At 46.2% G+C, this 19,881-nt stretch overlaps 1 protein-coding gene across 10 annotated transcripts in view; it reads right to left on the bottom strand.

Annotated features, from left to right (window-relative positions):
* Positions 1-19,881, bottom strand: part of TRAM2 (translocation associated membrane protein 2) — a 145,101-nt gene that overhangs the window by 19,332 nt on the left and 105,888 nt on the right. For all 10 annotated transcript variants that reach the window (XM_081517366.1, XM_081517371.1, XM_081517373.1 and 7 more), the window contains one exon: positions 10,726-10,789. In XM_081517366.1, coding sequence (XP_081373492.1) covers positions 10,726-10,789 — 64 coding nt within the window. The remainder of the gene's footprint in view (positions 1-10,725; positions 10,790-19,881) is intronic.

The following is a 19,881-nucleotide window of genomic DNA, read 5'->3' on the forward strand; positions in this document are numbered from 1 at the left end:
AGGTCCTTTTTTTTTTTTAAGTTTTTATTTTGTATTGGGGTATAGCCAATAGGTCCCTTTTTAGAAGGGGAAAAAAAAACCTTTCTTGGCTGTACTGCATGGTGTGTGGGACCTTACTTCCCCGACCAGGGATCTAACCCACACTTCTTACACTGGAAGTGCAGAGTCTTAGCCACTGGACCACCAGGGAAGCTCCTGAGCTGCTGTGATTTTTAAGAAGAGTGTGTTTTGGCACATCTGAGCTCTTAGACCAGAGAGGTGACTCCAACCCAGAGTCACAGCAAAACACCTGTAGAGACCAGGCAGGGAATGCAATGAGCAGTGGTCCAGGCGTCTTCAGGTAAGTCCTTTCAACACAGAGTCTGCTGCACTAACAGTCCTCAGTAGCACAGATGCTCCCCACCATTTCTCCTTAGCTGTAGGGCCCTTTTGGTCTGTCTTTCACATTTCCACTTTCAGCAACAAGTTTAAGAAAAGAGTGACATCCCTTTGAACCTTACTAGAAGAAAAACAACAATTCAGACTGGGACACGCGGTGGCTGCCAGGCAGTCTCGGTGTTGGGCACACACTAGAGAGGAGTGGCGATTGTGGTGAAGTGCGGAGCGTCTGCCCCAAGGGGGTGAAGGAAGGAGGGCGAAGGCCACTGGAGGGGTGCAGCCCTATATTTCAAAAGCAGAGAGAGAGCCCTATGTGAAATCATCTGATTTTAAAATGCTGGTGACTAATTCCAAAATTGTAAAAACACTTTATGGGCCAATTACCAAACTGGCCAAAGAAAATACACATACAAGCCAGCTCTGACCACAGGCCACCGATTTACAATCCCCAGCCCAGATGCCTCCTGACGCCTCCCAACACCCATATTCCAAGTCCTCCTCCTGTGCACCACGATGGAGAAGGTCAGTATGTCCCCTGGAGGGGTTAACCTCAGCCCGGAAGAATAACCTTCAATAATGACGCTCGCTCTATGAGTGACTCATCCTGTCTCCTGTCAAAAGTGGCACTCGCTTTATCTCTGATCACAGTTTAAAAGTGAAGGATAGGGAAGCCTGGCGTGCTGCTGCCCATGGGGTCACAAAGAGCTGGATATGACTTAGCGACTGAACAACAACAACAGTTTAAAAAGAGGATCGCATGATCAATGAGAGCCTGGCCGTCCTGACACCCTCGGGTGGAGCCGGCCCTTGCGGGAGCACCCTCTCACCTCCTGTTTTGTTTGCTTCCTATGACTAACAGACATTTTCCCGTTTCCCCTGGTGTCAGCTGGAAGCAGCTTCTCCAGCCTGCCTCCACAAGTCCCGTCTTGTCTGGATACAGCTGGCAGTGTCTGACCTCCTCCCAGGGACCTGAGCTGGCCAGTGGCCACCTACAGCTGATGCCCCATCCGCTCTTTACATTCCCTTAAAGTCCGGGTACTTGCCAGAGAGGGTTCTGCCTTTGTCCTGAAACCTGGTGCTTCAAAGAACACCACTGTACAACCTGGATGCCTCTTTTGCTCCCAGCTTCCTTCCTCACCCTGGCAAACCTGGATTTATGAGTTACTTTCTATTGGTTTCTGTGCTTGTGGCCAACTGTTTCCCCATTATTCTGAATCTTCTACACAATAAATAAATCCAGAACTCTGGCATGAAGAAACACCAAAAGCAAAATCAAGACGCAAATGATGTCTGAGGGGAAAATATTTATAATTCGGATTAGAAACAAAGGTTGATCTCCTAATGCAAAAAGAGCTCCTAGAACTTGAGGATGTTAGTTCAGTCACTCAGTCATGTCCGACTTTTTGTGACCCCATGAACTGCAGCACGCCAGGCATCCCTGTACACCACCAACTCCCGGAGTCCACCCAAACCCATGCCCATCGAGTCGGTGATGCCATCCAACCATCTCATTCTCTGTCGTCCCCTTCTCCTGCCCTCAGTCTTTCCCAGCATCAGGGTCTTTTCCAGTGAGTCAGCTCTTTGCATCAGGTGGCCAAAGTATTGGGAGTTTCAGCTTCAACATCAGTCCTTCCAATGAACACCCAGGACCGATCTCCTTTAGGATGGACTGATTGGATCTCCTTGCAGTCCAAGGGACTCTCAACAGTCTTCTCCAACACCACATTTCAAAAGCATCAATTCTTTGGTGCTCAGCTTTCTTTATAGTCCAACTCTCACATCCATACATGACCACTGGAAAAACCATAGCCTTGACTAGACGGACCTTTGTTGACAAAGTAATATCTCTACTTTTTAATATGCTGTCTAGGTTGGTCATACTTGAGGATGAAAAGATAACAAACCTAACATAAGAATGGGCAAAGGATTTGAATAGACAATTCACAGAGGAAAAAAACACAGATGGCCCTTTTACATTTAAAAGGATGCTCAACCTCACTGAGAAGAGAAACGAACTACAGATACAATGAGAGACCATCCACCCCTGTCAGACTTGCATAAATCCAAAGTTGGTCACTCACTCTTGCTGAGGCTATGGGAAACCAGGCTTTCACCCTACAGTGGGATGCGAAATGGACCACCTCTTTGGAAAGGTGATTTGAAAATTTCCACTGAGATTACAAACCATCAGCCTTTGGATACGGCAATTCCACTTCTGGGAATTTGTTGTATAGCCGTATCTCGCACGTTCAAAATGACATCTGCAAAAGGTTGTGCATGGCAGCATGGTTTTTAACAGTACCCTTATGAAAACAACCCAAGTAGTTTTCATCTCCAGGTGCCTGGGTAAACAGACCAGAGTTACAACACCAGGGCTTATAACACACAGTTGTAATGGGGTACCACAGCACCAGCCTCCCCAGGGAGCCCAGGGGTACAGGCTGCTGCACATCCACCCCAGGGCCAGTGAATCAGAAACTTGGACGTGGCCCAGGAATCCATGCTTAATGTCGCCAGGGGATCCCAACACATTGTCCATAGAGACAATGGAGCCAGTTTAAAAAAATCAGGGAGAAATGAAGGGCGAGAACAAGAAAAAATAATCAGAAAACATGATAGCAGACAAGTGGTTGCCTTGGGAGGGGGTGTTGACCAGAGGGGTCTGAGGAAGCTAGGAGGGCTGCCTCTTGACCTGGGTGAGGGGTGCATGGCACACACAGATGTAAAAATTCATCTCACTGTGCCCCTAAGTATGTGCATGCTTTACTGTTGTTCAAACCACCCAGTCTGTGGTACTTTATCATGGCAGCCTTAGCAAACCTAATACACATACACACACTCTCTCTCTCCCAGGCTGTTTGGAGAATGAAAGAATCTTCAAAGTTACCATTTTAACTGCAGACTGCATAATTTGTTAATATATTTGCTTCAGTTTCATTGGAGGTAGGAAGACAAGGATATTTTTATGATACACAAATGTAGCAAAAAAAATGAGAGAGATAACAAAAGTGAGAGATGCATTAAAGAGAACCTGCAAATAAAAGTGTCCAGCCTCTGTGTAGTTTTCCTGGTGAACCATTTCTTTCTATAAGGCTGTATAGCCCTGCCTGAGGCCTTCAAGAAAGAAATAGCACAGGCACACACTCAGCCTCACTGTGGTTCACAAGTCTGAGGCCTGGGCAGAAATTGTGCGGTCCCTGCAGAGTGCCTACCGAGGGGACAACGCAAACTGAGAGCCATAAAGAAAAAACAACTCAAGATCATATACCAAAAAAATGTCTAAAATCTCAGCCTTGTTTTTAACTTGGATAAAAATATCAAGTTCGTTGTTTAATTAAGGACAAAAATTACTTAAATAAGAACTAAGCAAGAAAGAATGAAAAAAAAGATCCTGGCTAGATAGGAGAAGAAAAGATTTGCTCAGGAGAAATGGCTGTGTGGGGGAGGGGAGGCAGCTATTCAAAGATGCTGCCGGCTTCAGGCTGGTTAACAATTAGCCAAAGCAACTCAGCAGCTCCTGCTTAAACCTCAGGAGCTCCACGTGGCATAAATTCTCTGGGTTTAACAGGGGGACTGGATAAAAATTAAGTCTAGGCAGGAAAGGGACACACTTCTGAGGGACTATTACCTGGGGCTGACCAATGACTGTGTGTCCACTTTTCTGCACAACTGTTACACTTAAATAATAAATGTTATGATCTGAATGTTGGTGTTCCCCCCAGAGTTCACATGTTGGACTCCCAACTCCCAAAGATGACAGTATTAGTGGGTGGAGCCTTTGGGAGGTGTTTAAACCATGAGGGTGCAGCCCTCATGAATGGAATTAGTGCCCTTAAGAATGAGGCTCTAGGGTGCTCCCTTGCCCCTCCCACCACGTGAGGACACAGCAGGAAGCCTGTGACCTGGGAGAGGGGCCTCACCCGACCAGACTGCACCCAGATCTCAGACTCCAGCCTCCAGGACTGGGAGAAGTAAGTTTCTGTTGTTTATAAGCCACCCGGTCTGTATTTTGTTACAGCAGCCTGAACAGATTAAGAAAGTTTAATAAGTTAACAAAAAAAGATTATACCCGGGGCTGGCTATAAACTCCCACGCTTCTTCAGATGCCAACCAATACGGTGAGGGCAGTGAAGACTTGGGTTTATTTTCATTTTCTCTTATTCATACAGGCAGGACCTCAGGGCAAAAGGGGATCTTGGCAGCTGTTTGGCCGGAGGGACTAGGATGGAGCCAGCTCTCTGTCAGCCTCGTTGGGCCCCCTGGAGCCATGCCCACCACCCCATTCACATTCAGGGGTATGACAGCCCAGCACCCTCTCTGTCCTTACTGGTATATCCTTAGGAACTTCCATCATCTCTCTTCGTTATTGTAAAAGGACAAGGCCAGACTCTGTGAATCAAGTCTCCTGCAGCTGGACAGATCACAGGTCCTGGTTGGGCAGCTTCCGCCTGTAATCAGGTTTCCACTTCTACAGTCACTGTTGCCCACCTGTCTCCTCCCTCTTTGTCTCCCACAAGCTCATCTTACAAACAGGGGCTCAGTTTGGTATGTGACGCCAATCTCCTAAGTACATGATACAAGCACAAGGCTAACTCCTACTGGCTAGCAAGGGAACAAAACACACTCTGAGCCCTGGACAAAGGCTTTTGGCTGAATGAGGCCTTAAAACCATCTGTCTGAGGTTGTTTTGATGGGGCAGTCTGTCTCGCCTTGGGAGGGCTGTGAGAATAAGGGCCACATTATGGTGCGGGGGAGGGGCCCTGGGGGGGGTTCCTGGGCTTTTCATCTTCAGCTGTTAAATGCTACGTGGCAGCTGGTGGTGATAAAACCACTGGGACCAACAGAGGATGGTCCTCGTCCCCCTTCCTCACTGTGAAACCAGCCCTTCTCCAGAAGAGGCCCTGCACACCCAGCCTTCTCTCCCCAGGTGCCAGGAACACCTAGGTGCCCTTGACTCCTGCAGAGTGGCAGCCCCAGCTCAAAACCAAATCCACCCAACAACAGTAACCCCCCCGCCTCTACTCCTCAGACTAAAAACAGTTCTAGAAAAGCCAAAATTGGATGAGAACAGAAAGATGCAAACGAGTTCCTGGATTTAGGGGGTTTCCCTCCCTGAACTTGGGGGCTGGGAGCACAGGACCCTCTGAAAGCCTACTTAGCGCATTCCACCCAGGGGATGGGGAGCAGCACTTCAGATACCTGGGGGTCTCGTTACCACGAGGGATCCAGGGCAGAAGTCTGCAGTGGGGCCTGGAGTCTGTGTTTCTAACCAGTTCCCAGGTGGTGCGGGTCTGTGACAATATGGGGAGCAAGTGCCCCCTGGATCCCTGTCTTCAGGAGGCACTGGGTGGAGACAGTGACCATCACCCTCAAGTTGACAGATGGGGATGGAGACCCTGACACCGCCTGGTTTGCCCAAGACAGCTCAGCAAACTCTTGAACAACTCAAAAGAAGCTGGTACATTTCAGCCTGTGTAGGGTCCCCTGTTCTACATCAGAAGGGGGAGTCAGGAAGCCATGAGTCTGTCTGTGAGGGGACTCAAGCCTCTGTTCTTTGCTGACCTTTTACAGTCTATATACTTCTGGCTGTAATACCAGATTCTCTGGGGTATTTGAGAAAGACTCAGTATCTGATGGTTAAGACCAGAAACATGACATTTTATTCCTTGCCATAGCTGGGTGTATGGTTGCAGATAAAATAAATGATGGTCAGTTAAACTTGAATTCCAGATAAACTAAGAATACTTTTCTAGTATAATTATGCCCCATATATACTTTGAGATATACTTACACTTAAAAAAAAAATACTGTTTCTCTGAAATGCCAATGTAACAGATATTCGTGGATTTTAATTTGCAAAGTCTGGCAACCCTAACAGGTGGGAATGAGGTGACAAGAACACTTCCTGCTTCATCACTGTTAACCTTACAGAAAACCCCAGGGACACTGCCACTGCCCTAGGATGCACAACTTCTGACTGCAAGGACTGTGCCATCTTCTCTTTTAGTTCATTTCTCTGAATGGAGCTTAATCTTCTTAGCTAGCTTAATACAATATGACAGAGTCATGCATTTATTAGCCAGCATCATGAGTTGAATCGAGCATAACTCCTGTGAAGTCCAAACTGCCAGCACCTCAGAACGTGAGCTCATTTGGAGTCAAGAGTTATTGCATATGTAAATAGTTGAGATGGGACCATACTGCAGTAGAATGTGTTCTAATCTGATATGACTGATGTCCTTACAGAAACAGAAACTGGACACAGAGATGGCCGCAAACACAAAGACTGGTGTCCCGCTGGTCCAAGCCGGCGAGCACAGCCCTGCTGACACCTTGATCTTACACTTTCACAGTCCGTTACATTTCTGTTGCTTAAGCCACTCAGCTTGTGGTATGTTGTTGTCACCACCTGCCTATAAACACATGCTGGGAGCTGGAAAGACGAGAGGAGAGGGAGGGAAGGAAACTGTGAAGAAACTCCTCGGCGTTCCCACCGGCTGTTTCCTGTAGAACCTGAACACCTCTGCTGAGGGAGGTCAGGGATTTAGAAACAGCAGGCCGGTTATATGAAAACCATCACTGCTCTCCTAAAATACACATGTTAAACACTGATTTGAACAAACTGCAAACCACTGAAAGAAGAAACCTTAGAAATCAGAACTGACCCTGGTTCTACAAATAGGACCCATCCTCAAGAAGCTGCAGGCTGGAAGAGAGAGATATGAACGGGAGGGTTTTTAAGTTTTTTTTTTTTTAATTTTTATTTTGGCGGTCCATGGGTTTAGTTGACCCTGCAGCATGCGGAATCTTAGTTTCCCGCCCAGGGATCAAACCCGAATCCCTGCATTGGAAGGTAGATTCTTAACCAGCGGACCACCAGGGAAGTCCCAAAGTGGGGAGGGTGGTGATGGTTTAGTCACTAAGTCGTGTCCAACTCTTGCGACCCCATGGACTGTAGTCCACCAGGCTCCTCTGTCCATGGGATTCTCCAGGCAATAATACTGGAGTGGGCTGCCATTGGTGTGGGGTTTAAATCCGCAGCTTCAAGGGCCCTCTGCCCTCGGTTGTGAACTGCTTCTCTCCGACGAGAAGTTGTCCCTCCTCCGCAACTCACAAACCAAACACCACCACATTGGTCTGGTGATCAAGGAGTTCAAAGCAAAATTAAGCAGGCTGCTGTAACTGCACTGTCTCTCTGGGTGATGTGCCAGTCTTATTTTGAACAGCCCCAGTGGCAAGATTTAAACAAAAGCCAGGCTCTTTAGCAATACTTGATCTCCTCTTTCAGTACATCCCTCCACCTCTACCCAAGCCTTATTCTGGCCTGGATGGGGATTCTAGGGCACCATTCAATAGCCCCACTCAAGAAAAATGCCAAATCTCGCTGGCTCCAGACACATTGGCCTTGGTTCAGTTACTAGAACATCCTGAGGTATCTGTGCCTCACCTGGGGGCTTTGCGCATGCCAATCCCTTTGTCTGGAATGTTCCTTCTTCTGCCCATATCCCCCTCCCCAACCCCCTTCACACCAGCTGCACACACACACGCAGTTCAAACAGCAGTTTCCCAGAAACATCTGGTAATCACCCTTTGATGTTTCCTTATCGCACAACCTGTATGCTCCTTTCGCCACCCATATCACAACTGTAATTATTTATTGTTTGCTGTGTAGTATCTATTCCCTCCCTAATAACCGTAAGTTCCATGAGTCAGAGATCAGATGTGTTTTATGAATTACTTTACGGTCTGGGCCTGGCACACAGCAAGCACACAAATATTTGTCTGGATTAATCAATTAACTAATTAGTTAAAACAAACAAATGAGGGCAGGATAGGAAGTACCTCCTACTCAGGAGCTCTGGGTTCGACCCTGGAGCAGGAAGCCTCGCTTCTTACCCTTGCTGTGAAGAGGGATGCTTTTAGGATATCACTTGTGGCCTAATTTCTCCTGGAAAGTTTCAGACTGAATCAATCAATCCCCTGGTCATGATCTGGCTTTACAACAGGCCCTTCCTACAATAAAGCCACGTCCCGCTCACACGTGCTTCCACCTCTGTGGTCCCCAGAATGGTACGTTCTCCCAGTAATTAACAAAGCAAAGCTGGGCTAGGATCTGGCAGCCCCTCTAAGTTGACTTTGGGCAGAAATGCAATGAAAGTACAGGCACCACCTCTGATAGGTGCATATCTCTTTGTTGTATCTCTTTGACTTAGTTGCTAAGTCACGTCCAACTGTTGTTGTTTAGTTGCTAAGTCGTGTTGGACTCTTTGCAACCCCATTGACTGTAGCCCACCAAGCTCCTCTGTCCATGGAATTTTCCAGGCAAGAATACTGGAGTGGGTTGCCACTTCCCTCCCCAGGGGATCTTCTCGAACCAAGGATCGAACCTGTGTCTCCTAAATTACAGAAGGATTCTTTACCACTGCACGAGCAGGGAAGCCCCTGGATATTTCTTTACCAATTAATAAACTGGCATTCTGCCATTTTTAAAAAAGCCTATGCATTTGGGCTTCCCTCATAGCTCAGTCGGTAATGAATCCACCTGTAATGCAGGAGACCCCAGTTCGATTCCTGGGTCAGGAAGATCCGCTGAAGAAGGGATAGGCTACCCACTCCAGTATTGTTGGGCTTCCCTTGTAGCTCAGCTGGTAAAGAATCCGCCTGCAATGTGGGAGACCTGGGTTCGATCCCTGGGTTGGGAAGATCCCCTGGAGAAGGGAAAGGCTATCCACTCCAGTATTCTGGCCTGGAAAATTCCAGGGACTACACAGTCCATGGGGTCGCAAAGAGTCAGACACAACTGAGTGACTTTCAAAAAAAAAAAAAAAAAATGCATTTGATGCTATCTATAAAAAACATGATTTATGGGTCAGAAGAATTAGATGCCTGAGGGTATTTGGGCAACACATATACAAAACCTTTATAATGTACATACTACTTGACCCAGAAATTCCAGTAATAGGAATTTATCCAAAAAAAAAAAAATGAATGCAGGAAGTCACAAGAATGTTTGCTGTAGCACTATAAAAACTGGAAACTTAAATATCCAACAATGTGTGACTGAATACATAACTGTGGTGATCCTTATTAATAAGTTTTCTGTAGTTTTTGCAAATGCCTAATTGAATGTAAGAATAATGAATGACATAGGGAAAAGGTTCATCATATGCTAACAGCAGAAAAGTGGGTTATATGAGTCAAGATTACAAAATGCTAACTGTAGTCTTTGGGTGGTAGAGTCATGTATGATTTTTATCTTATGTTTATCTGTATTTTATAAGTTTCCTGTGAGAGTCATAAATGTACTTTGGAAAACGTTTACAGCTAAATTCTAACCAATCACACACACAAAAATGCTATACGATTCTACTTACAGGAGGCCCTAGAAGAGTCAAATTTATAGCGACAGAAAGTAGAGTGGTAGTGGGCAGGGGTGGGGCAGGGAGAATGGTGAGTCATTTAAGAGCTACAGAGTTCAGTTTTGCAAGATGAAACAGTCCTAGAGATGGAAGGATGGTGGTGAAGGAACTTCATACCACTGAACTGGTACACTTTAAAATAACTAAGATGGTAAACAATATGTGTACTTTACCCCAATTTTTTAAAAAACCAAAATACTTTTAAAAATGTTAAATGCATAAATCATAAGTATAGCTGGGTCCAGAGTTGTCCTAGTTATTACAATTTCCAAGAGACATGGGTACAGAAGGCCGAATTTGACCCTGGACCACATGGCACGGAGCAAGACGGTCTGTATGACCACCAGGCTGGCATGTGCCTTAGGATGAGCTGGCCGTGCCATTTCCCGTCTCTTCCATTATCAGTATGGTGTTTTCTCCCTCTCCAACCAGCTCTGATTCTAGGTGAAGGGCCGAGTAAGCCGTCCCCACGGTGTGAATTCCCCTAGAGCCTAGCTACAGGGACCGCAGGGGCAGGCGAGTCTGGGAGAGACGCCAGCCACGTCCTGCAGAGGCCACGGGTTAAGAGGTTTGCCCCCAATGCCCTTCAGGTAGCCTCTGGTAGAGCCAGACCAAGAAAGGAATCTGACCTCCATGTCCAGACAACTCGCCTCCCCACAGCAGGATGAGGAGGGAGGACTGGATTCAGGGAAGAACGTTTCCCCCTTTATTCACCAGGAGGGCCCCAGCGATGCCCACCCAGTTCCTAGAGGTGGACCTTAGAACCCTAAGCTTGCAGGGGCCCTGGCTGAGCACTGCATGTGGCCCACACCTTTTCCCCTGAGTCTAGATATCCAAAATGATCACACATGGCACAGGAAAAGGAAGTTTTCCAAGAACTTTGGGGTTAACAGGGCCTGAGAAAGATAGAGAGCAGCGCTTTCCTTACCTGCTGTAGGCATGCTAACATTGTACTGAGGTAAGATAAATAGGAAGGCAGTCTTGGCGGTGACCTGTGAAACAGAGGGAAAAGTTCCGAGTTAGATTCTTGGCCACATCAAAAAAAAAAAAAAAAAACCAACCAGCAAAGCCTGCAAGTCTGTGCTTTTCACATTCTCAGACCCACAGGCCTCTCCAATGACGGGTTGAGCCCGGAGCTGAGTTAGCAACGTTTGTTTTTCTCCCCCATTTTCTTTAATGACATCCCTCCCAATACCTGCATTGGAAACAAACGAGACCACCCCACGTCCTGGATGGTATCTAGACTTGCGCTCGCTGCAGACAGAACGCGATGAGGTGTGCCCCACCAGCAGAGAGCTCAAAAGCGAAGGGTACACATTTGTCTGTGCGTCATTCATTCATTCACTCAAGTGTTTATCAAGTTAGTTCTAAGTACCCAGCACCAGTGAAGACAGCAACTAACAGGAGATGAGGTCACAGCCTTCCAGAGTTTTCCAGAACTCAGGACCCAGCCGAGGCTCCCCAGCACACTGGCTAACTGCACAGTGAGTGGCAGCCCCCCAAGTCTAAACCTGAGCCTCAGAAAACAGAGAACTCCAGCTGCTAATTTCACATCTTCTCTACTCGGGGGGTGGGAGGACACAACACCCACACTGTTGGTCTGTTTATTTCGAAAGCTGCCTTTCAAATCTCGGCGGTGCTGTGATAAAACCGTGGCTGCCACCTGGCTTATTAACAGCCAACTCAGTCCTGTTGCGGTTCAGCCTGCAAGGGAGAGACTGTAAGATGAGGGGATTCGACGCTTGGACTCTAGAACCGACTGCCTGGGCTCAGACGCTGCCTCTGCATTTGCCCACCTTGCTTCCATGAGTCACGATCTTACACCTGGAGTCTCACTTCCCGTGTCTGTAAAAGGCAGGGTATTTGCGGTGTCCCAGCTGGTCTGGGGGGGGGGGGGTGGAGGGGGCGGCGATGGCCCAGCTGTCAGCGTCATTTAAAGCTCCCCAGATGTTTCTGACATGCTGATGTTTCTGGAGCAGGTGCGGAGGCCAGGTGTGGGGTAGCCAGACCCCAGGCCTTTCCTGGCAGGCCCCTGGGGACACTTCATCAGCAGAGTTACTGGTTTTCCTCTAAACAGAAAGATGTGAAGGGTGCCCCGTGGGTGTGGGGGAACACAGGACTGTGGCAGAAACAGCAGGGAGACGGCTGAAAGAGGCCCTACGGCCCCTCAACCAAATGCTGTGCCCTGCTCAGGGCACAGTCTCCTCCAGTGTCACCCAAGAAACACACTCGCCTTTTAAGCTGGCGGGTTGAAGTGGACCTCCGTGTGGTTCTGGCTGACCAGGACCCCCTGGCCCCTGCCTAATGGCACCAGTATTTCCTGAGGAGACACCTCTCCCCAGCTCTGTGTTGTGGTGACGGGGGTCTAGTGACCCCCGTCCTCCTGGAAGGATGGAGGGGGCGGACGCTCTCCCCAGCCCATCGGACACCCTCTCCTGGGCTCTGAATCTTGGGTGGGGATGGAGGAAAACCTGGTCAGTGCCATGTGCCTGCCTGACTCTCCTGCTGGGGTTCCTGAAGCTCTGCCCCGGAGCAGAGACCCCTATCAACTGTAGGGACCCCCAGGTGGTCCCTTGAAGTTGGTCAGAGTCCATCCTAAGATGTATCAGAGTCTCATGAGTACAGCTTTGGGATCCAACCCAGACTGCATGTTTGAACCTCTGGGGGAGCTTCTACAATCTCGATTCCTGGATCACCCCCAATTAACCCTACCCCTTGGGGGTGTCAGCAACCTATCAGGCTCCCCAAAGCAGGCCAGGTGCAGCCCAGCCTGGGAGCCCCTCGTGGGAGACCCATCCTCACCAGCCTCGCAAAGCATGTCTCTCTGGCCAGTTTCTGTCTGTGTCCTCCCTAGAATTCATTTCATGTAATCAACGTATGTTTTTGGTCCATTTTTAACTTCAAGAGAAACACACATACTTTAAAAACTGAAACAATTTAGAAATATGTAAACTAAGAGCTGAATATTCACTCTACATTCCTGGTTTTCCTCTCTCCCCACTTGTGTGGGGTCAGTTTTCTGAGAGCTTTCCTACACATCTATCCACTTGGAATTAATTTCATTTTACTCGGACATCATAACTTAGGCTGTGTTTATACCACTTGACACAGGGATTAAAGAGGGAAGAAACTTTAAAAGAGCTACAACTTTTTTTCCAATTTTTTTTTTAATTGAAGTATAGGTGATTTAAATGTAGTGTTAGTTTCTGGTGTACAGCACTGGTACACCAGATTCAGTTATACACACATATATTTTTCATATTTTCCACTATGTTTATTACAGGATATTGAATAGAGTTCCCTGTGCTATACAGAACGACCTGGCCGTTTATTTATTTTGTATATAGTACTTTGCATCTGCTAATCCCAAACTCCTAATTTATCCCTCCCTGCCCCCCTAGCTTTTCCCTTTGGTAACCATAAATTTGTTTTCCATGTCTGTATGTCTGTTTTGTAAATTAATTTATTTGTATATTTTAGATTTCACATATAGGCAATATATTCACATATACCAGTATTAAATGGTATTTGTCTATCTCCTTGACTTACTTCACTTAGTAAAAGAACTTATTAAGTACTGTTTAAATCACTTTCTTAGCTCAGTTAATCAAATAGTTGTTGCAGGAATGTACAGACCAAGGCACAAAAACATTCAGTGTACATGAAAGTATTCAAAGTATGGTGACATAGAATGTGTCGCTTGACATTTTCTTTACTGATGGCAACACATAGATAAGGGGCTTTATAATAAAAACTTCCTATAAATACTAGGCATTTTCGTTACTATTTCCCATGGGGTTTCCCCTAAAGTTTCATGCTGAAAAGCTTGGCTAAATAAAATGGATTCTCTGTGGGAAGTGTATACAGATGGACATTTTTTTTCTTTTCATTGAAAAAAATTTTAGAAAATGACAATAAAGGGCACAAACAAATCAACAGGGATATACGAGTAGAAAACATAGACAAGGTAGAATAAGAATGTCACTGGCTTCTTTAACTGGTTAAAAGCACAAAGTGTAACAGGCAGCAAGTCAATTTTAAACAAATTAAAAAGCTGTGCTTTTAGACATAGAAAACAAACTTCTGGTTACCAAAGGGGAAAGCTGGGGGTAGGGGATAAATTAGGAGTATGGTATTAGCACTTACAAACGGCAGTATATAAAACAGATAAACAAGTACCTACTGTATAGCACAGGGAACTATATTCAATATCCTGTGATAAACCATGATGGAAAAAATATGGAGAAAAATATAATAACCTGTAATGGAAAACCTGAAAAAATATAAATATATATAACTGAATCACTTTGCTTTATACCTGAAATGCCACATTGTAAATCAACTATACCTTACAGAAAAAGCTGTATTTCTATCTCAATTAGCCCTAATACACACATCCACAAAAATGGTATGTGAAGGAATGCTGTCCTACACAAGACGCTATACTCTGAATTAAGGGAAACAGCTACTGACACAAGAGTTAACATCCAGAGCATTAGCCTCTAACTGGTGGAAGGATAATCCCACTTTGCTTTAGGGACGACAGCCATCTGGTATATGGGCTGTACTGATGCCCTTGGCCTAGCCCTGCATACCCAGTCAATTCTTGTTACTGATGTCATTCTGCAAAATCACTGTGATCCCAGCAACACTGGACCACTCACTGCTCCTAGGGGAACATGGGATTAGACTCTGACAGGCCTCTGGTCACATTTCCATCAACTGATCGATACGTAACCGTGATTTACACATGTTCCCTTTGAGAGACGCTGTATGAAACACACCCTGTCGAAGCATGAACCCTGAGCCTGTGGCTTGAGCCCAAGGAAGCTTCTCTAACACACGTACGTTCTCCGCCAGGCCCATCCCAGCCTCTCCATGCTCAAGATCCCCAGACGGCACCCTGGCACTCCATGTGAGGGCCACTGTAGGCAACTAAGTCACCAACGAAAGGCACAAAGATGCAAGACTGTGGCACCAAACAGATGGCAAGAAGGCCACGTGCTCACGGCAGGAGCCGGATGGGGAAGGCAGAGCGCCACCTGGTTCCCCTCCATCCGGGACATGCTCGTCGACTGAGCCACACATCCCACCGCCCTGTGCATGTCCACAGACACCGCAAAGTCGCCTGGAGACGGGGTGCTGGGGTCACAGGTACACGTCAGCACGCGGCAGCAGTGTACACATGAGAGGCGCAAAGAGTGAGGGGGATCTGTCCTGGGGTGAGCCCGAAAGGTGTTTTCTTTTTTCTTGGGGTGTAATTTACACACCATAAACTTCATCCTTGATAAGCAGCCAGCTTTATAGGGCTTATCTTTCCTTGTTTTTAAACTCTCTCTTCACTGGGATGTAAATTCTATGAAAGGAGGGATCTTACTTTGATTATCTTCAACCTACTGCCTGCAGCAGTGCCTAGAAACAGCCTGCACTGGGCAAGTGCTTGTTAAATGCAGACCTGATTAAGCAGGGGAGGCATTGCTGTTTTGTCACTTGACCCTCAGCTTGTCCTCTGCCCTCATTCCCCTGTGCATGTCCCCTCTTTCTCCCTGGGGTCCTTCCCAGTGCTGGGCGTGTAGTAGATCTCTCATAAACGCCTATTTGATGAGCGAATACTGCAAGAAGCTATAGTATTTAGTAACCACAGACAAAAGCTTAACAGATGCTTTCTAAACATGATTCTAAGAGGAAAGGATCTGGGACTCTGCTTAAGGCAAAAAATTCGAGATTCCTGTATTTTTCCATCCCTACACCCCTAGTCATAACAGCAGAAACCATTTCAAGCCATGCGTCCTTGTCTGCAGCAGCCAAGCTTCTTTCCATGTTACATGCATCAGCAAGATAAAGTGTTTTCTCTGCTATGACAACAAAGAGACTATACCTGAGCCACAGAGAGGTCCCCTGTCCACCAAGACCTCACAAGTTTACAAGCAGAAAAGGCAACAATTTGATTTTTTAAAAATGCATTTCAAAAAAAAATAAAAATAAAAAATAAATAAATAAATAAAAAATGCATTTCAAAAACAAATTTAGGAGACATACAACATGGCACATAAAATAGAATGATGACATAATAGGAGAGAATGACCAAACAATATATATTGAAGGCAAAGAGAAGGAGTAGTGATGAGGCTGATCCACAAAAACTCCCTTCAGAAAGTCTCATTGGCTTAAGGCCCCCAGAAATTTGGCATTAAGCTTTCTCAAAGTCATCGGAAGAAGGAGGGGGATCATCAGCTCCTAGACTGATCACATCCATTAATAAAGAAAACAAAAAAGATGGCCCCCCAAAAGCAACTCTACTTTTCCAGCACAAGAAACTTTTGAGGTCTTCTGGCACTCCAAAACTTCACTCCGAACTTCTCCCAACTTCAGACCAAGGACAAAAAGGCCAACAAGCCCCCCTCTGCCAGCACTGGCTGGGTTGGTGTAACACAGAGGGCTAAGAAACAGGAACCTACTAAAAATGTCATTCCAATTATCTCCCATCCTTCTAAGGTTTTTTATAGGAAACATTATCGAGCTTAATAGCATTTTAAATGCCAAGCTCAGTGGGTGAAAGTGAAAACATGCTAATATACTAATGTAAAGAATACTAAATTATGTAGGAGGGGCAACCACACACACACACGAAGCGTCACTGAACTTTTAACTCAAACAAGGCATCAAGCACAAAGGCAGTGACATTGAGCATGCTTGTGTAGCCATAACAGAACCAAAACTGTTGCACATGCCGTGTTCTATTAGGGGCACATGAATCTGAGCTCTCAGCTGCAATGGGACCAAGGATGCCAGCTGCCTCCAGCAAAGCATAATGGACTTGGACTCCAGTCCCAGTCCTGCTACGGCTGTGGGTGACCTCAGGCAAGGCATTTCACCTCTCTGGACCCCAGTTTTTTCATCCATGAACAACAACGGTGGCGAATGTTACCAAGGGTTTACTCAGTGTTACGCATGGTTCCAAGGGTTTCACAGAAATTACTTCCTGTAATTCTCACAACCACCCTGTGAGGCAGATACTCATAATATTCCCATTTTACAGATAAGCATAGAAAGGATCAGGTATCAGAATGCATGTCCTTAAAGGTCCTCTCTACACCTTCAGTTCCAAAAAGTTATTTCCTGGTTCCACTTACCATCAATGCTAAAAACATAGCTTTGGCCTACCTTGGTGGCTCAGTGATGAAGAATCCGCCTGCCAATGCAGGAGACACAAGTTTGATCCCTGGTCCGGGAAGATCCCACATGCTTCCGAGCAACTAAGCCAGCGTGCCACAACTACTGATCCTGTGCTCTAGAGCCTGGGAGCCGCAACTACTGAAGCCTAGAGCCCGCACTCCACAACAGGAGAAGCCAGAGCACCGCCAACTAGAGAAAATCCTACACACCAAGAAACACTCAGCAAGCCAAACACACACACACACAAATTTAAAAAACAGCTTCATGCTGACAGCTTGCTGAGAAGTCTTTCCCCCAAGTGTAAAATCTACTACTGCATCTGCATCTTGCGAAGATGAGGCCCAGGTGTCACCTGTAACCAACAGCAAGAAAACAAGGCCTCTCGGTCAACCTGCCAGCCCTGTGTACCAGGTACACCTGGGCTTCCCAATGCCCCAGTCTGCTCTTTCACTGCAAGCTGATGTCTGGACAGCAGAGATAAGAGAGATGCGATGAAGGCAGTCTCGTGGCTTTCCTGGTAAGCAGTATTTGACCTTGTTTGGTTTATTATTTCTTGACCAATATCCACGCACTGGTCCTTGAATAGGGCTGCACTGCAGGACTCGCCACCAAGGACAGGAGATGGGAGGGGGCCGGGCCCCCGTGTTCACAGGCAGCCCTTCCAAATGAAGGTCACCCACCCAGGGGCTGAACCGCAGTCCATGCAGACAACCTGGAACCTCTGGGGAGGGATGCTCACGCCCTGCTCCTCAGGAGCACAAGTGAGCCAAGTGACCTGTTCCCCTCTCGTGCCCCAGCCTGCTCTCCGAAGCCACACGATCTCCACTCCGAATTTCCCAAAACTGCTCTTGCATCTTCCTGCCCAGGTGGTGAACAGAAAAATTTCCATCAGACAGAAAAACATTTAAAATTCACACCCCTCACAGACACAGAGAACTAGTGGTTACAAGTAGGTGGGGGGAGGGGCAATATACGAGTAGGGGATTAAGAGGTACAATTATGTATAAAATAAGCTACAGGTATATAGTGTACTACATGGTGGATATAGCCAATATTTTATAATAACTATAACCTTTAAAACTGTGAATCAGTATATTGTACACCTGTACATTATATGATATTGTACATCAACTATACCTCAGTTTTAAAAAACTGCAAGAAAAAGTAAATAAGTCATGCTCAACTGGTGAGTGTTTTTAATAAGAGTCTTTTAGCCCTTCTCTCCTGGACTGTTGGCTTCATGAGTCCGGCTGGTCACCTGCATGCACCTTTCTATGGCTGGGACTTGGTGAAGGAGGTTCGAAGCCCCTCTGCCACTCAATAAAAGGCAGATACAGCTGAGATAAAGATGCTTTTCACACTTGCTTTCTGAAAGTTTCCATCTGGATGAGCAGGGGCTGGTGGGGAGGGCTGAGTGCCTGCAGTCAGGGGCAGGTTGCTGACGGTACCTTCCATGCGGCTTTTAACAACACCTGGAGATTCAGTTTTCTCACCTGAAAAACTGCCTTGATGTAAGAACAAAGCAAAGCTACTCACACACAGACAACAGAGTCTCTACAAGCCTGTGTTCACTGTGCTGAAACGACTTTGTTAACAGTCATGATTGCAGTCCTATATCAAATGAAAAAAATGAAACTGAATATTTATGAGAAAAACCCATCATCAGAGCACCCATGATACAATGATAGCAGTGGCTTTAGGACATTCATTGATTCCAAGGTCTAAACTTTACATTGGGATCAAGAGGAATTTAGAAGGGCCACTTAAACAGTTTCTAAAACTTTGAAGTTGAGCTTTTAATTTTTTTTGGCCATGCTGAGCGGCTTAAAGGATCTTACTTCCCGGACCAGTGATTGAACCCTGGCCCTTGGCAGTGAAAGAACTGAGTTCTAACCACAGGACAGCAAGGGAATTCCCAAGATGAGCTATTAAAAAAAAAAAAAAAAAAGAAACATATGAAAACTGAATTGGAAGTTAATCCAGTACTAAAACACAGGAGGTGGGCTAAGGTCAGCTCTTTTCACTTCCTTTACAGCCACAACTGATTGATAACCTTAAGACTGCATGTTTATGCAACCTATGCTTGTACAGAAGGAACTCGACCCACTATGTGCCTTACAGACAGCCTTAGATAAAATACCTACATTCTGTGTAATTATATTTCTTCTCTGGACGCCTTAATATATACACACTCCCATCTGCTCCCTCCCAAAAGAGCCCTGAGCCGAATACTCTTGATTACATACTTCACCTACCCCTTTGCCCCCAGCCCCAGGAGCTCTCCCCTTATTTGGGTGGGTCAGCGTACTCAGAAATCATTCCTCACAGAAGCTAAAAACTATATAAAAATAAAGAAGAGCTTTGTTTTGGTTTAGTCGCTCAGTTGTGTCCAACTCTTTTGGGACCCTGTGGACTGTAGCCCGCCAGGTTCCTCTGTCCATGGGATTCTCCAGGCTAGAATACAGGAGTGGGTTGCCATTTCCTTCTCCAGAGGATCTTTCCAACCAAGGGTCTGACCCTGAGTCTCCTGCACTGGCAGGACTCTTTACCTCTGAGCCACCCAGGAAGCTCAAAGAAGCACTTAGTCATTCAAAATTTAAAAATAACAAAATAAGGAAGTGTGTACACAGAATACCTTTCTAGCATGTCAATGTTCTTAAAATGAGCTTCTCTTGCAGGACATGGCAGAATTCAGATTCTCTGCAGATATTCCCAGAACACATACATGCGTGAGAACAAACTATTTTTATGAGCAAAGGCTACCTGTTCAGAGGCAGTATCGTGTTTAAAATAAAAATCAACACAGAAAAAAGAACGGGTTGTGGAGTGTAGAATTTTAGGCCCCAAGTGATTTTTGGGGGAGGGTTCAGATTAAGTAACCTCTTAGACTTGATTACAGAAAAGGAAC

Source organism: Giraffa tippelskirchi, chromosome 8 (assembly GCF_054371585.1).
Source record: "Giraffa tippelskirchi isolate mGirTip1 chromosome 8, T2T-mGirTip1v1.2.pri, whole genome shotgun sequence".
Classification (NCBI taxonomy): Eukaryota; Metazoa; Chordata; class Mammalia; order Artiodactyla; family Giraffidae; genus Giraffa; species Giraffa tippelskirchi.